The 15,905-nt window shown below is 32.7% G+C and overlaps 1 protein-coding gene across 3 annotated transcripts in view; it reads left to right on the plus strand.

Annotated features, from left to right (window-relative positions):
* The window catches only part of CDH9 (cadherin 9), an 84,554-nt gene that overhangs the window by 43,323 nt on the left and 25,326 nt on the right, over positions 1 to 15,905 (plus strand). For 2 of the 3 annotated variants that reach the window (XM_069555786.1, XM_069555787.1), the window contains exons 2-4: positions 5,370 to 5,664; positions 13,562 to 13,681; positions 14,302 to 14,469. In XM_069555786.1, coding sequence (XP_069411887.1) covers positions 5,370 to 5,664; positions 13,562 to 13,681; positions 14,302 to 14,469 — 583 coding nt within the window. The remainder of the gene's footprint in view (positions 1 to 5,369; positions 5,665 to 13,561; positions 13,682 to 14,301; positions 14,470 to 15,905) is intronic. The other variant, XM_069555788.1, reaches the window with a different exon arrangement.

Below are 15,905 nucleotides of genomic sequence, written 5' to 3' on the forward strand. Positions count from 1 at the left end.
TTGGGGACACATGGGGTGCAGTATGAGATGAACTGCAGGCAAAACTCTATCGGTCACCCGAGTTTCATACTCCTTTATTCGGGTTGGCAGATCACACTGACATTTTGCTTCTCCTGGAATTGATATCAGTTCAATGTCTAATAATACCAAACTGATCAGTTATTCCCTTTTCCCCAGTGTACAGTTCTCCTTAAAAAAAAAAAGCATAGGTTTTTTGGGAGGAAGACTTGGAGAAAGAATAAGAAATGTTTGGTTTATACTGGGGTCCTTCCTCAAGAAGAGTTGAGATCCTTTTTATTCAAGGGATTCTGGGTCTATAAGTTGGCTGAAGCCCGGGAACTGATTGATTCTGTTTTTATGATTCATGTTGGTGCTTTGCTCTCTTGACCTTGATTTTTTTGGCTTTTATAGGTTAAGTATGAATTTAGTAGCAATCCTATCCACTTTTAGGAACACTGTAATCAGTTAACCAATGCCATAAATCTATGTGAGTCAGACTATTCTGCTGTTTGACTCAGCTAACCACTATGATAACCCTGCCACCTATCTATTGCCAGGTGAGTGCGCTTAACCTCTGTCACTCTGGGATCCAGTTACTCCCACTGCACTTAGGTTTCCCAGTTCAGTGATAGTAGGTCCATTGTATCACAGAAAACAGTGATAACAAATCTCTTCAAGGATGACTGGGCTACCTCATAGGTTTGTATCCCACAGTAGTGATGAAAGATATGTTTTTTGTACCCTTTCAGTGTGGGTTAGTAGATGTTAAATAACAAAGCTACTCTAACATTCCAATCTTCCTTAAGACTATTTTCCTCCCTTTATTTTCCTCAGGAAAACCCAGACAAATACAGATTTTATTTACGTAAAATGTAATTTATATATACATTATATACATATATTATAAATATACATAACATTAATTCTTTCTCTGGAAATATATATACATATATGCAACATATATATCATTATAGACAAATATGTATTTGTGTTATATTAGCATATAAACATACATATGTAAAAATTGGCTCGCATGATTATGGAGCCTGAAAAGTCCTAAGATTTGCAGTTGGCAAACTGGAGACTTAGAATGTTGATGTACTGGTTTAAGTCCAAGTCCAAATACTTGAAAACCAGAATCAATGGTGTAACTTCCAATCTGAATAGAAGACCACAGACAGAAAGAGTAATTGTGGCTTATTCAGACTTGGATGAGGACACCACTTAGGAAAGGACAATCTATTTTAGTCAGTTTACAGACTGAGTTGTTAATGTCTTCCAGAAGTATCCTCATAGATACATTCAGAATTATGTTAAACCAAATATTTAAGTTGATTTATAAAATTAATTATCAGTTTAAAATATTAGCCTATTTTGCATGTGCATGTTTAATTTTTTCAAATTTTTGAAAGTAGAAAATATTGTAGCAGAGCAAAACTAATACTGTTGGAAAAAAATAGCATTTGGGATATTTATCCATAATTTATTTTGCTTTCAGTGTATTTATTCAAGTCTAGAAGAGGCAAGATAGTTATGATGAGGAAGTGAAGACTACTTGGTTTGTTGATGTCTGGAGAAAATAATTACATTTGGTACTCATTTCTTAAGGCATTTTATGTTGGCTTTGCTTTATAATAGATAAACAATATCTTTAAGATTTCTATTTTGTCATGATCCTAAAATTGCTAATTTTGAAGTCGATTTTTGTCATTTATATTTAAGCTATGGTGGAATAAATTTTACTACTGATTTATGTCAATTCTAAATATATAATTAAACATTAATAATGTATATGAAGAAAAATTTAATTTAGTGGCTTTTGTTTCTGTTAAACTTCACCAGAGAATAACTTTTGAAAACTTTCATTTTCAAAATGAAATTGTGAATTAAAGCCATTAAAATGTGTTTGATTTTGTGTAAAATATGCTTTTAAAGTGGAATTTTAAATTAACAGAACAAGGAATATTATGAAATATTGGAACAGGGTTTAGAACAAGTAGGAATAGGATAATAAAATTATTTCAGTGATGTATTACATCATTGAATGTAATGATTTCAATATATGAATGACTAAAATAATATTATGTTTTATTGCAAAGATTTATTTTGTAACTAAAATTTAATATTTTAAGAAAAAATACTTATTCTGAAAGTTTTGTATTTCCATGAATATTTTAATTTCCCTTTGGTTGTTACCCTTAGTCCAAACAGCATGGTATAATACAGAATTTTCCTTGAAAATTTAAAAATAATGGTACATATACACAATGGAGTATTACTCAGCCATTAAAAAGAATACATTTGAATCAGTTCTAATGAGGTGGATGAAACTGGAATCTATTATACAGAGTGAAGTAAGCCAGAAAGAAAAACACCAATATAGTATACTAACACATATATACGGAATTTAGAAAGATGGTAATGATAACCCTGTATGTGAGACAGCAAAAGAGACACAGATATACAGAACAGTCATTTAGACTCTGGGAGAGGGCGAGGGTGGGATGATTTGGGAGAATGGCATTGAAACATGTATAATATCATATATGAAATGAATCACCAGTCCAGGTTTGATGCATGATACTGGATGTTTGGGGCTGGTGCACTGGGACCACCCAGAGGGATGGTACGGAGAGGGAGGAAGGAGGGGGTTTCAGGATGGGGAACACATGTATACCTGTTGCAGATACATGTTGATGTATGGCAAAACCAATACAATATTGTAAAGTAATTAACCTCCAATTAAAATAAATAAATTTATATTTTTAAAAAATAGCAAAAATAAAAATTGAATATAGTATCGTTCAGAAAAAAAAAGTTTCTATCCTACGTAAATGTTTTTCTAGACTTCAAAATATTTTGAATGAGTAGAAAATCTTTGAAGAATAAATTGTTTCCATAAACGATAGACTCTAAATGTAGATTCATATATAATCCAGTGTGATAGATACAGGTTCATTTTCCTACACATTTAATTTTTTTATGTAAATTTATTTATTTTAACTGGAGGTTAATTACTTTACAATATTGTATTGGTTTTGCCATACATCAACATATATCCGCCACAGGTATACATATGTTTGCCATCCTGAACCCCCCTCCCTCCTTCCTCCCCATACCATCCCTCTGGGTCATCCCAGTGCACAAGCCCCAAACATCCAGTATCATGCATTGAACCTGGGCTGGGGACTCGTTTCATATATGATATTACACATGTTTCAGTGTCATTCTCCTGGAGGAGGGCATGGCAACCCACTCTAGTTTCTTGCCTTGGAGAATCCCCATGGACAGAATGATGGGCTACAATCCATGGGGTTCCAAAGAGTTGGACTCGACTGAGCGATTAAGCACAAGTGTCTTAACTGTCTAGACTAGACTCTTCAGAACAGAGAGTTAAGGAAAGTATCCATAAGAATAAAAATTTTAAATGAAATTTGATAAACAGTTAATTAGGGGAAAATGCAGAGAAGAGGAAGGGTGTTAAAGGGTGAGAGAAACATCTGCAAGCATCAGGTAGAAAAGCTGGAACAAGCCTTCTGAGAAATGAAGAAAACAAAACAAAGCAATTGATATGTATAGAATGTATAGCAAAGTGGATTAAGGTGATAGAAGCACATCTGCAGATGAGAACAAGATTATCATTAATGCATAAATAAGGCTGTAGAGTCCAAGCAAATAGAAAAACAATAAAAGTAAAGATTATTAAAAAAAGAATATTATCCCCTCTTAATAGAAGTGCCTTAGACTAAACACGCACACACACACACACACACACACACACAATTTGCCTAATATGACAGAAATGTGCATTAGACTAAGCCTGATTTCTAAGATTTTAGATTCATATTTATGTACTGTACCTGGTTGGAGATTTTTTTTTTTTTTTGCTAAAAAGTAGTATGACTACATTTGTGATGTAGAAAAATCAACTTCTTTAGTACAGAAAATTGTTTGGAGTAGAACCAGAGGGAAGTAGTCATCAATCTGAAGACTGCTGCATTGGTCCAGATAAGATCAGTGCAGGGTGGTAGCCATAGAGATGGAGACAGATGAATAGGCGGGGAGATATTTCAGAGAAGAAAAGTCTGCACTTATTTATTTTAATGTTGAGCTTAAAAGTAAAGAAGGAGTAAAGTATGAATCCCAAGTCTGCAATTTTTGCTATCATAAAAAATAGATTCAAGTGCTCAAATAGTTCAAAGATGGAATAAGATACCAAAGATAGGTGGAATCAGAATGTACTGGGAATTGCAAACTGAATGACGGAGGACAACAGAGCAGGGGATAGGCTGGAAATTACTCAAGGTACAGAATAGTGTTAGGTTTGAAAAACCATTGTTTCCCTTGTAGCTCAGATGGTAAAGAATCCACCTGTAATGCAGGAGACCTGGATTTGATCATTGGGTCCAGAAGACCCTCTGGAGAAGGGAATGGCTACCCTCTCCAGTATCCTTGCCTGGAGAATTCCATGGACAGAAGAGCCTGACAGGCTTTGGGGTCACAGTCCTTGGGCTCTCAGAGTCAGACCCGACTGAGAGACTAACACTTCCACTTTTGCAAAACCATTAGGAATTTTCCCAACTGAAAGTTTCTGTAAATATTGATACATGATTCATGTGTCTGTTTTAAATACTTGATAAAAAACCATCTATACTAAGAAGTTTACTTTTAAGATGGGAAAGAATAGAATGAAGATACATAAGATTATTTAAATGGCCAATGGAAAAGCTCTGTGAGTTTTATACCGCTTGAAATTTCAAATGTCCGTAAAATTTGTCAATTTCCAAAAAAATGAGAACATTCTGGTAGAAAGAGTACTCTTCTAAAGTCATGTAGAGAAAAATCTGTGAGATTAAGATTAATATTCTATCTCTGGTCAGTCTCTGATACACAGAGCCTGTGTATCTGGAAGCAATATTATACTGAGAGAAGTTAAATCATTTAAAATTATGGCATATAGCCTAAACTTATCATAATAAGGTTTGAAATTCCTCACATTATCTCTTTGAGTTCAGTGATTTTAAGTGTAATCAAGAGTATATTAATATTTTATACTTAAGATCTAGACTAATAGATTCTTTTATTGTTAATGTGCCAGACATTTAAATCTTGGTAGTATTCTATTCAAAAATATTGTATGAGCACTGTGTTTTGAAAAAATATTCTACTTTATTTCAAATTAATATATATGTGTTTTTGAGAATGATAAAATTAAAATGTTTAGTCTCTCCACAGTGAAAATTAAGATAACCACCTCAATCATTGTTCTGGTGATGTTAATGTGGAGATAAATTGATATTTGCCAATATTATTTTTTCTGTAATAACAATGCATATATTTATAGACTCTTCCTTTCTACCTCCCTGAAGCTTCACACTGACCAAGATAAAGGAGATGGAAATTTAAAATACATATTAACAGGCGATGGGGCTGGCAGTCTGTTCGTCATAGATGAAAACACAGGAGATATTCATGCGGCAAAGAAACTAGACAGAGAAGAAAAATCCCTTTACGTTCTTCGTGCCAAGGCTATAGACAGAAAGACCGGGCGGCAGGTGGAGCCTGAATCTGAATTTATAATTAAAATTCATGATATCAATGACAATGAACCAAAATTCACAAAAGACTTGTACACTGCCAGTGTTCCTGAAATGTCTGGAGTCGGTAGGTATATGTTAATTCATGTAAATTAAGTTTTTAATTTTATTTTTTGCTAAGGTAGTTATTATGGACCTACAGTTATGAGATGTGATCTCTTTCAAGATAAGAGCTATAACAAACTACTAATTAGTGTTAGCTAACTCACTCCTAATGATTTTCAGTTGTGTTTCTCAACATTTCCTGCTATTTTGTAACTGATATTTCAGATGATTACTGAGAACAATTATTCCACTGAATTTCAACCAAATCTTTACCTCTACTCAATTGCCATTCAAATGGCACTCAGATTAAATGTATTTTTGCCTGAAATGAAAAGAATAGTGTCAGCAGTTTTAGAAAGTTTTGCTTGCATTATTTTGCATAATAACAACAAATGCTTGCATTTGACAAATTTCTTTTGATAGTCTCATTTGATCACTGAAACAACTTCATGTGATAGGCATGAGAAATAGGATTTTAAATCCCCATTCTGTTAATTAGGAACCCTGGATTCAGAAAGATTAAGTAACTGAATTAAGATCAAATAACCTGGCAGCATATCAACAATATTCTAATTCTTTTTCATGTTATTTTAGCTATATTCCACATGACATTATTAGTCCTAAAAACTGAAACTAATCATTTCATTCTTTAAGGCTGCCCATAATTTTAAATGCCTGTTGTTATTATGCAATATTTTTATCTGTAAAGGCCACTACTTTTAACTATATTTATATGTAAGGTTTGATTTGTTAATGAGATAGTAAAAGCTGACTCAAATCATATTTCTAATAAAAATACTGAAAAACATGCTATTGATTTTCAAACTTTGATATTTAATTGAATATTATTTCAAAATCAAGTATATAATTTTGACATTGTTGTAATTAATACCTAGGTCAGTCTTAAATAAAAGAAGGAAAACAAACTGATGTACACCTTTGCTGAGTGATTGATGTTAACTATTTTTAAATTATTTGTGTCATCTAGCCAGAATAACCAAAAGTTTGTAAAGAAGTTTTTATTTTTTCTAAACTGAGATGAAATCTCACCTGAGGAGGGGAAAAATCTGCCTTTTCAGGTATAAATTCCAATAATATGAAAAGCACTAATCAAATTAGAAAGGAGTCCTATGAAATCATAAAGCCTAGGATGAAATATGAGTGGTTGTATTTTCTTTTAAGATTTTTAAATATCTGTTAGCTTGGTTAGGTTACATGGAAAGTACTGGGTTGGTCCATAAAAGTCGACCAGTGGGCTAATGTAGATATACAGCATGTCTCTTTGTAGGCTCATATTTGAGGTAAGTGAAGTGAAGTCGCTCAGTCACGTCCGACTCTTTGCGACCCCATAGACTGTAGCCTATCAGGCTCCTCCTTCCATGGGATATTCCAGGCAAGAGTGCTGGAGTGGATTGCCATTTTCTTCTCCAGGGGATCTTCCCGACCCAGGAATCGAACCCCAGTCTTCCGCATTGCTGGCAGACGCCTTACCGTCTGAGCCACCAGGGAAGATACATCTAAAATGATGTTTTCCATTTCAGCTTCCTATTGATGCACATTCTACAGTTCGGTTTTTTGATTAATACCCTTCAACACTGTAAAACTTGTTTTCTTTTTTTCTTGTATGTATGTTATTTTGTCAGATGTTTTGACACATAATAATACAAAAAGTGAAACTGTTAGTTTCTCAGTTGTGTCTGACTCTTTGCAACCCCATGGACTGCAGCCTGTCAGACTCCTCTCTCCATGGAATTCTCTAGGCAATAATACTGGAGTGGGTTGCCATTCCCTTCTCCAGGGGATCTCCCCACCAAGGGGTCAAACTTGGGTCTCCTGCATTGCAGACAAATTCTGTACTGTTTGAGCCACAAGGGGAGCCCCAATAGTACAAAACTTTCATGTCTTTTCTCCAGAAAGATTGTATAAACCTATAGGATATGCAATTATGCAAAATCATGCAAGCAAAGCTGTCTAAAACTGCTGACACTATTCCTTTCATTTCAAGCAAAAATACATTGAATCTGAGTGCCATTTCAATGGCAGTATATTCCCTAGTGGCTCAGCCAGTGAAGAATCTGTCTGCAATGCAGGAGACTCAGATTTGATCCCTGGGTCAAGAACATCTGGAGATGGGCCTGGCAACCCACTCCCGTATTCTTGTTTACAGAATTCCGTGGTCGGAGGAGTCTGGCTGGCTCTAGTCCGTGAGGTTGCAAAGGGTTGGACACGACTGAACAACAAACACTTTCACTTTCACAGAAGTAAAAAGTGTAATTAATATGATAGAGGTATTTGAATGTAATAAATTTGGATAATTGACTTAAAACCAAAAGACTTTTTAAATTTCCAAACTATTATTTCATCTTTAAAAACGGAAAATTTACTTATCAGAAACTCTTTATATTTAAATTCAACTTGTATTTTCTCCTATATTAATTTAGGTTATTTAATGGGATATTATCTTCTACTCAATATGGTTTTATAATCTGTCTACCAAATTCAAATTCAAAACTATCTTTGAATTTGATGAAATTTATTAGAATTAGATGAAATACTAATTCATCAGTATTAGATGAAATACTAATATCATTTACATTCTATTAATATTTATCAGGTGTGTGATAAGATCAGAACTAGACTAAGTGCTTCTCTGTTTTATTTTTCACAAAACTTTCACTTGTTCAAACCTATATTAAAATATAGAATATATAAGTTTATACATAGGAGAAGGCTTGCAGATTATCTTGTCCAAAAAGCCCTTCATGTAAAGCAATCTGTATGTCATTTATATAAGCTTTAAATTATGGGCAGTACAATTCCTAATTACTGTAAACCTTAAATACGAGAATTTGGGTCGTTGCCAATAATATTACCTGCATGTCTACAATTACAACAAAACTGAGAAAAGTGTATAGGTGGTGGCTGTATGGCTCCAGTTTCAGATTATGGTACTGATAAACAAAGATTCAAGAACTACAGGTGAATTTTGATCCCATTTATAGAGAGAGAAGTAGCGTTAGTCATTCAGTCGTGTCAGATTCTTTGTGATTCCATGGACTGTAGCCCATCAATCTCCTTTGCCTATGTAATTCTCCAGACAAGAATACTGGAATGGGTTGCCATGCCCTTCTCCAGGGGATGTTCCCAACCCAGGGATGGAACCCAGGTTTCCTGCATTAGGCAGATTCTTTACCATTTGAGCTAACCAGGGAACCCTGCCCCTTTATAGAGGATAGTTATTATTCTTTATTACTAATATTGACATTATTGCGCTAATTGATTCTTCCTTGCCCCACTCATAGACTTTGTGTGTGTATCTATTTTTAAACAGAAATGTACATATTATAAATATCATATATATATATATATGTGGAAGATACCTACTTGGTTTAATTACCACTCAATAAATAAGTAAAAATGAGTCTAAAAGAATTAAACTCACTTGCTCAAAAAAATACAGAGACAAATTGTTACTATACTATCTTTAAAAAGGAAAAAAAAGTTAATAAAATGAAGAGATATCTGGATAATTTTAATACCTTACTATTTTTCTCTACTATAAAATAGTTGATTATTATGCAAAATGTACTTTGGGAAACTTCTAATTTTATTAGCTTGACTCTTTGAAAGTAGAATTTTTTTCTTATTATTTTAATTCAAATTTCTCAAAAAATTAAATCTAAATAAGGAAAGGGGAAACTGCATTTTACAATAAGAATTTAGATATATTTATCTATATATGTATATATATATTTCTTGTATATATGTATATATTTTTTTGTGATTTTCTTTGGCAATTCTTCTACCTGATTTAAAGGAAAATAAAGATTAACTCATTATAGGTTTATAGATGTGCTTTTCTCTACTTTTACCTATACAAATTATCGTTTACAGAGAAATATAAAGGGTGATATTTAGAAGCTTTGTCAGGTTATGTGTAGCCCGTATGTTAACAGCTAAAGCCTAAATATGATCACATAAGAAAGAATGTTTTCTCTCTAAATGAAGTAATTCATAATTGTTTAATTATAAACTTACTATTAATTGTAAGCTTATTTTCATTATATTAGTGATTTTAATTTAAACCCAATAATTGAAAATCTGCTATTAACTTTTATGGTAACTTAAACCTAAGAAGGCGATGGCACCCCACTCTAGTACTCCTGCCTAGAAAATTCCATGGATGGAGGAGCCTGGTTGGCTGCAGTCCATGGGGTCGCTAAGAATCGGACACGACTGAGCCACTTCACTTTCACTTTTCACGCACTGGAGAAGGAAATGGCAACCCACTCCAGTGTTCTTGCCTGGAGAATCCCAGGGACAGGGGAGCCTGGTGGGCTGCTGTCTATGGGGTCGCACAGAGTCGGACACGACTGAAGCGACTTAGCAGCAAACCCAATATAATAAAGTATATAAATTCTTTATTCTCAATTTATTTTCCTTTCCAATTTTGTAGCCCAATGTTCTCCTTTAGAGTGCTCCCTTCTATGGGATTATTGGTTATTTCTTAATACATTTGTCTTTTCTTTTTCTCTCTCAACAAATCCTTTGCATGCTTTTTCCCTCTGCCTGTTTTTTCTGTCAAAATCATAAGCCATATTTCCTTTTGTTCTCAGAATCATGTGCCTCAATATAAAATGAATCTGGTAGCAAAAGAAATCTTATGAAATCAGTGAATTAACAATTTGAAATTAGCATATTGGTTATGTTTAATAATTCATATTTCAAATAATCCTCAAGCATGAAAACAATTACTAATTAACATATCTGCACAAAACTTTTTGTTAGTAGCTAAATTCAAATGATTCCAATTAACGCCAAATGATTTCAATTAACTCTTGAAATCTGAAACACGTTAGCATCTTCTGATCAGAATGCTAATCTGGGTAATATATGAGGCTAAATAGTGAAGGAAAATAGGATACACTTTGATTTAGATATTTGTAGCAGATTTCTATATTTTGTTTTTCATATTTTGTGACCATTATACTTTGGTTAAAGATTATCTATCAGCTTTCTATATTTGCATGCATTCGTCTCCATCAAGGCAAATTCCTACTGTGTAAATTTGGAGGCTTCTCATTGACTGGGTATTTCCGCCAACTGGTCCCTCAAAAACTTATCTAGTTTACCTCCCACACCATCGCCCCCAGCAAAGAATGTATCCGTAGCTTTTCACAGATCACACAATTAACTCATCAATGAATGCTTCATGTGCTAATCTAGGGCTCTATCTTATCTATCTACACTGCCTGTAGATTCAATAATGTGTTCAATTATACCACCAGAGAGGCCATTTATTTATTTTAAATTTTATTTTTTTTTTACTTTACAATACTGTATTGGTTTTGCCATACATTGACATGAATCCACCACAGGTGTATATGAGTACAGTGTTTAGACTGAAGCTTCTTCAGACTGGCTAGCTCAAATCCCATCCTATCACCATGTGATCATGAGCAACCTCAATATGCCCCAAGGTCTACATCCCATGTTTATCATGAGGATAAAATAATAATACAAATGAAGCACTGAGAACTCTGCCTAGTCTATGTTAAGCATTGTAAATGTTAGATCTTGTTATGACTTTGTACTAGGAAGTCTGTTGGGCTTTAGAGATAAAATATTGAACAAAAGCCCTTGCCTTGGGATATTTTACATCACACAGGACAAAATCTACAAGTAACAAGTGACATGAATTTGTCATTCAGGTTTCATTACATTTTACTTAATATTTGTTTAATAAAAAGTAAATATTTATTTTAAATCATTTGAGAATAAATGAAACATAAAGCTGAAAAAATCTAGAGGGCTATAAAAATCAATGTAGTCCCTTTTAGTCTTTTATAAACTAATATTTACAAAATAGGACAAAAGTACATAAACAATTAATTTTATTACTAAATGATATGAATTGTGAAATATTCTTACATTTGTGGAAATAGAAAACAAACCAAAAAAAACAAAAAAACAAAAAACAGCTGACCTTTCCCTGAAGTTCAGAACACTATATATTTCTCATTTGTTCATTTTTCTAGTATAAGTAATATATTAGTGATATGCTCTTAGTATTCATTAGTGTTTAACAACATTCTAATTATTACTGTGATTCTGAGAAGGGGAACAATATTTTATATGGGTGTTTGTGGCATTTAACCACATTGATTTCCATTCCTTAATTTATTTAATACTTTTAGGTTAAATAGTTTGGGGTAGATTCAAAGATCACATACCCATGATAAAGAACAAATGATCAGAACCAAACTTAACAGCAAAAAATACAAAAAAGTATAGAGGTGTGTGTTTACTTATTATAAAATGTAAGCCACAGTCAAAATGAATCTACTAGCAAAAGAAATTTATGAAGTCAATGAATTAACAATTTGAATTTAGCATCTTGGTTATGTTTAATAATTCATATTTCAAATAATCCTTAAGTATGAAAACAATAACATATATGCACAAAATATTATATAAAAATAAACATAAATCAAAAACAGGTCTAATTGATTTTTGAATGTTATTGTGGGTGGAAATCACTTTAAAGATTTCTGCTTGTGTCTAACTCAGATATAGGTGGATGCTTTTTAAGTGATAAAAGAGTACATCTAGGACTGAATGAGTTACAATGTGTCCTCTCACAAGATTTGAAAATTCCATTGCAGCTAAGGAAAACAGAGGATTTAAGAGGAAGAGATCAAGTTCTCATGTTAATTAATTTTGAGAAAACATAAAAATATTTGCTAAATTCATGTATTCAGAAATATTGATGAAAAATAAAGTTGTTAGTACAATCTTAATGTGCAATATATTAGTTTCTATAATTTGCATATATACACAAATTTTGAGAAACATTCACTACAACTCATTACACCAGCTCTGCCTGTGTAATGTATGCGGGATATTAAAGTGGGTGACAGAGCCAACACGCAACTCACTTTTTCTAAAGAATTTCAAAATCTATGTAAGAATCAGAGTCAACAGTTTGAAAAACTGCATGTAATATACTAGAAAATGCTCTACGAACTAATTTTAGTCAAGGAATACATGTAGGATTTATTTACTGGTAGTTTTAGAATCATGCCTTGAAACTTTATAGAGTTCTAGAATATATAGAAAAAGTCCATCAATATATTACATTTAGCTCCTGAAGCTAGCTCCCTTAAAGTTCTTTTATCTTTTAAAAATAATGTGTGATGAAGTTAAGAGAAAATAATTGAAATTTTACAAAATAAAATTTAACCGAGAGTAATGGTAGATTATAGTATTGTATATGAGACAATTATACACTTTCTTAACTCTGGAAGGATATACCTACTGATTTACATACATGTAGAAAATAATACAAAGCATATCAATAGGTATGATTATATATGACAATGTTAACTACATTAAAAAAAAAAACACAGACACAATACATATATAAATCTTACATACCAAAAATGTTGGCAATTTTATGTCTTTTGTTTCTTTCTTCGTGAAAACAGGGCCCCTTTATTTTCATTGAATTTACCATATATATTTCATTTATTAGAATAAAAGCAGCAAGAGTGCTTTCATTGTTGGATTTATCTTTGAGTCCACACTTCCAGTTAAGAATAAACATATGAATTGAGAATTCCATGAGCACTGTAGTGAAAAATTGTTTTTTGTCATAATATTTTCAATCAATCCGTGGATAGTCACTTTCATGATAAACTTTGCTTTTGATTGCTTAGATAGCCCAATAACAATATTATTCATGAATATTAAAATTAAAAAAAATGAAAGATGAGTGATTTTAGCAGCATAATTTAAACAAATTTCTTGAAAAATGTACCATGGTCTAACATACCATATTCCCAGTAATATGTTTTCATAAAGATAATTTCAAATTTCCAGGAATTTAAGTATCTGTGTTTGGGTGGGAATTCATGTAGGTACATCTGTTATACAAGTGACTGCGACAGATGCAGATGATGCCAACTATGGAAATAGTGCCAAAGTGGTCTATAGCATATTGCAAGGACAGCCATATTTTTCAGTGGACCCAGAATCAGGTAATAACGTTTAATACTTGGCCTCTTTCTCATTATGTAATACATCTGGATACACAGTTAATTTTTAAATTTTTATATACTTAAAATCAATCTATTACATAATGTGTTTTTATTTATTCTTAATACTTACTCCATGAAAACAGAAGCAGATTTCTTATTATTTAAAAAGATTTGAATCCTTAGCCCTTGAGACTAATATTTATTTAGTTTAAATTTATGATGTAAAATATAGAATTTCATAGAGATTGAACACATTATGTATCTTAGAAATTACCAAAACCTAAAAATTGTGACAATCATCAATATTAAACAAGCTGACTCATCTAAAGTTTTTGGTTTAAGTTACTTTTTTTAAAATCAAAATGGTAATTAAATTGATTTATCAAAACAGTAATTAAATTGATTTAGCAAAACCTGTTTCCTAAACAATTGCCCATGGAAGAATTTTTGTCTGTTCTGTGACTAATGTTAAATTGGTTATGGATTGAAAGACTTATCTAGGTCCACTGACATGTTATCATCTGCATGTTCTGATTAATTTCTGTAAAATGGATCTTGCATGGCTTAATTTTAAAACTCGATGATTGAATTGCAAAATATGTGTCTACTTTTTCCAAAAGGTATAATAAAAACTGCATTACCAGACATGAGTAGAGAAAACAGAGAGCAGTATCAAGTGGTTATACAAGCCAAAGACATGGGAGGCCAGATGGGAGGACTTTCTGGGACCACCACAGTCAACATCACTCTGACAGATGTCAACAACAATCCTCCTCGATTTCCCCAGAGTAAGAGAGGTTTCAGTGATATCGTGTGGAAAGTTTATGAAACACGCTGTGAACAGTTAACTGCTTTTGCTCCTAGTTTATGCATACAGATGAATCCACAAACCCTCCTTCAACAGAATGTCACAGTTTCCCTCATATTAAACTGAAGAATCCACCTGCAGTGCAGGAGATGCAGGTTCGATCCTTGGTTGGGAGACCCCGTAGAGGAGGAAATGGTAACCCACTCCAATATTCTTGCCTGGGAAATCCCATAGACAGAGGAGCCTGGTGGTCTACTGTCCATAGTGTGCAAAGATTCGGACATGTCTGAGCTATTAATACTGCATCACTTCAAAGTGACTATGATCATTTTTATCATTGAGTAGTTAATGGAGACAAGGAAATGAGGTTCTTTTTGGCAACTTTAATTATCCTCTCCTACTTCTTGAAGAGTTATAAAATTTTCCAGCATAGGTTTCCCAACATTTCTATGATAATATAGTTCTTTTGCTTATCTTTTCCCAGGTTATGTGTATGGACTCTCAAGGCTGACCACTTGGTTTCAAATCCATGTCTGTCACTTGCCTCAGTTCTCTTGTTGTACATAAAAATTATAATTCCTTATTTAGCCAATTATAAAACAGGTTTGTTTATATTTTTATGTCTCTGAAATCAAATACTATATTAAAATCAATGCCAGTTAGTTTAATTGGCCACATATTTCTTTTTTATTCACCCATAGCCTTATGGAATACCTTGGTTGCGATGGCATCTGAGCTATGTTAAACATTTTCTGGTATCTGTTACCTACTTGTGAGTAATTACACCAGCCTATAGCCTTTCAGTTATAGCCATTTTTAGGTATGCATGTTAAACCATAGATTCTTTGCAAGCCATGAGGCCCTATAAATATAGACTTTGATTCTCTGCTGCAAATATTTCCATTTGGCAGCAAATAAAACATAAGGGGCCCTTTCTTGAAATGCTCTACTAAGGACCCTGACCATTCAATTTCTGACATTGATTCCAATGCAATAAAGCATTTTTTCAAGCTAATCAAATTTGAATATTTGATGATACAGCTCTGGATGGTGGACACATACATACGATAAATGTTAAAAAATAAACTTCACTGAGGATATGAATAATAAGCTTAATTAACATAAATCTAAACTTTGAAGTCTGTTTCCTTAAATATAAACTGAAAGAGTATGATCTGATGAATTCTCAAATGACTTGCTGCTCTATAATTCTATGATATAATATAATGTTAGCATAAGGTTTGAAACTGTAACAGTAATAGCAGAAATGATCTTGAACTATGAAATGAACTAAGCATCATAACGACATAATTTCATGTAATCTACTTAACAAACATATGCGTTAATTGCTATCATCATCTCGATTTTATAGATGTGGAAATTAAGGGTTAAAGAATTTAACTAACTTGCCCAGTG

Source organism: Ovis canadensis, chromosome 16, assembly GCF_042477335.2.
Source record: "Ovis canadensis isolate MfBH-ARS-UI-01 breed Bighorn chromosome 16, ARS-UI_OviCan_v2, whole genome shotgun sequence".
Classification (NCBI taxonomy): domain Eukaryota; kingdom Metazoa; phylum Chordata; class Mammalia; order Artiodactyla; family Bovidae; genus Ovis; species Ovis canadensis.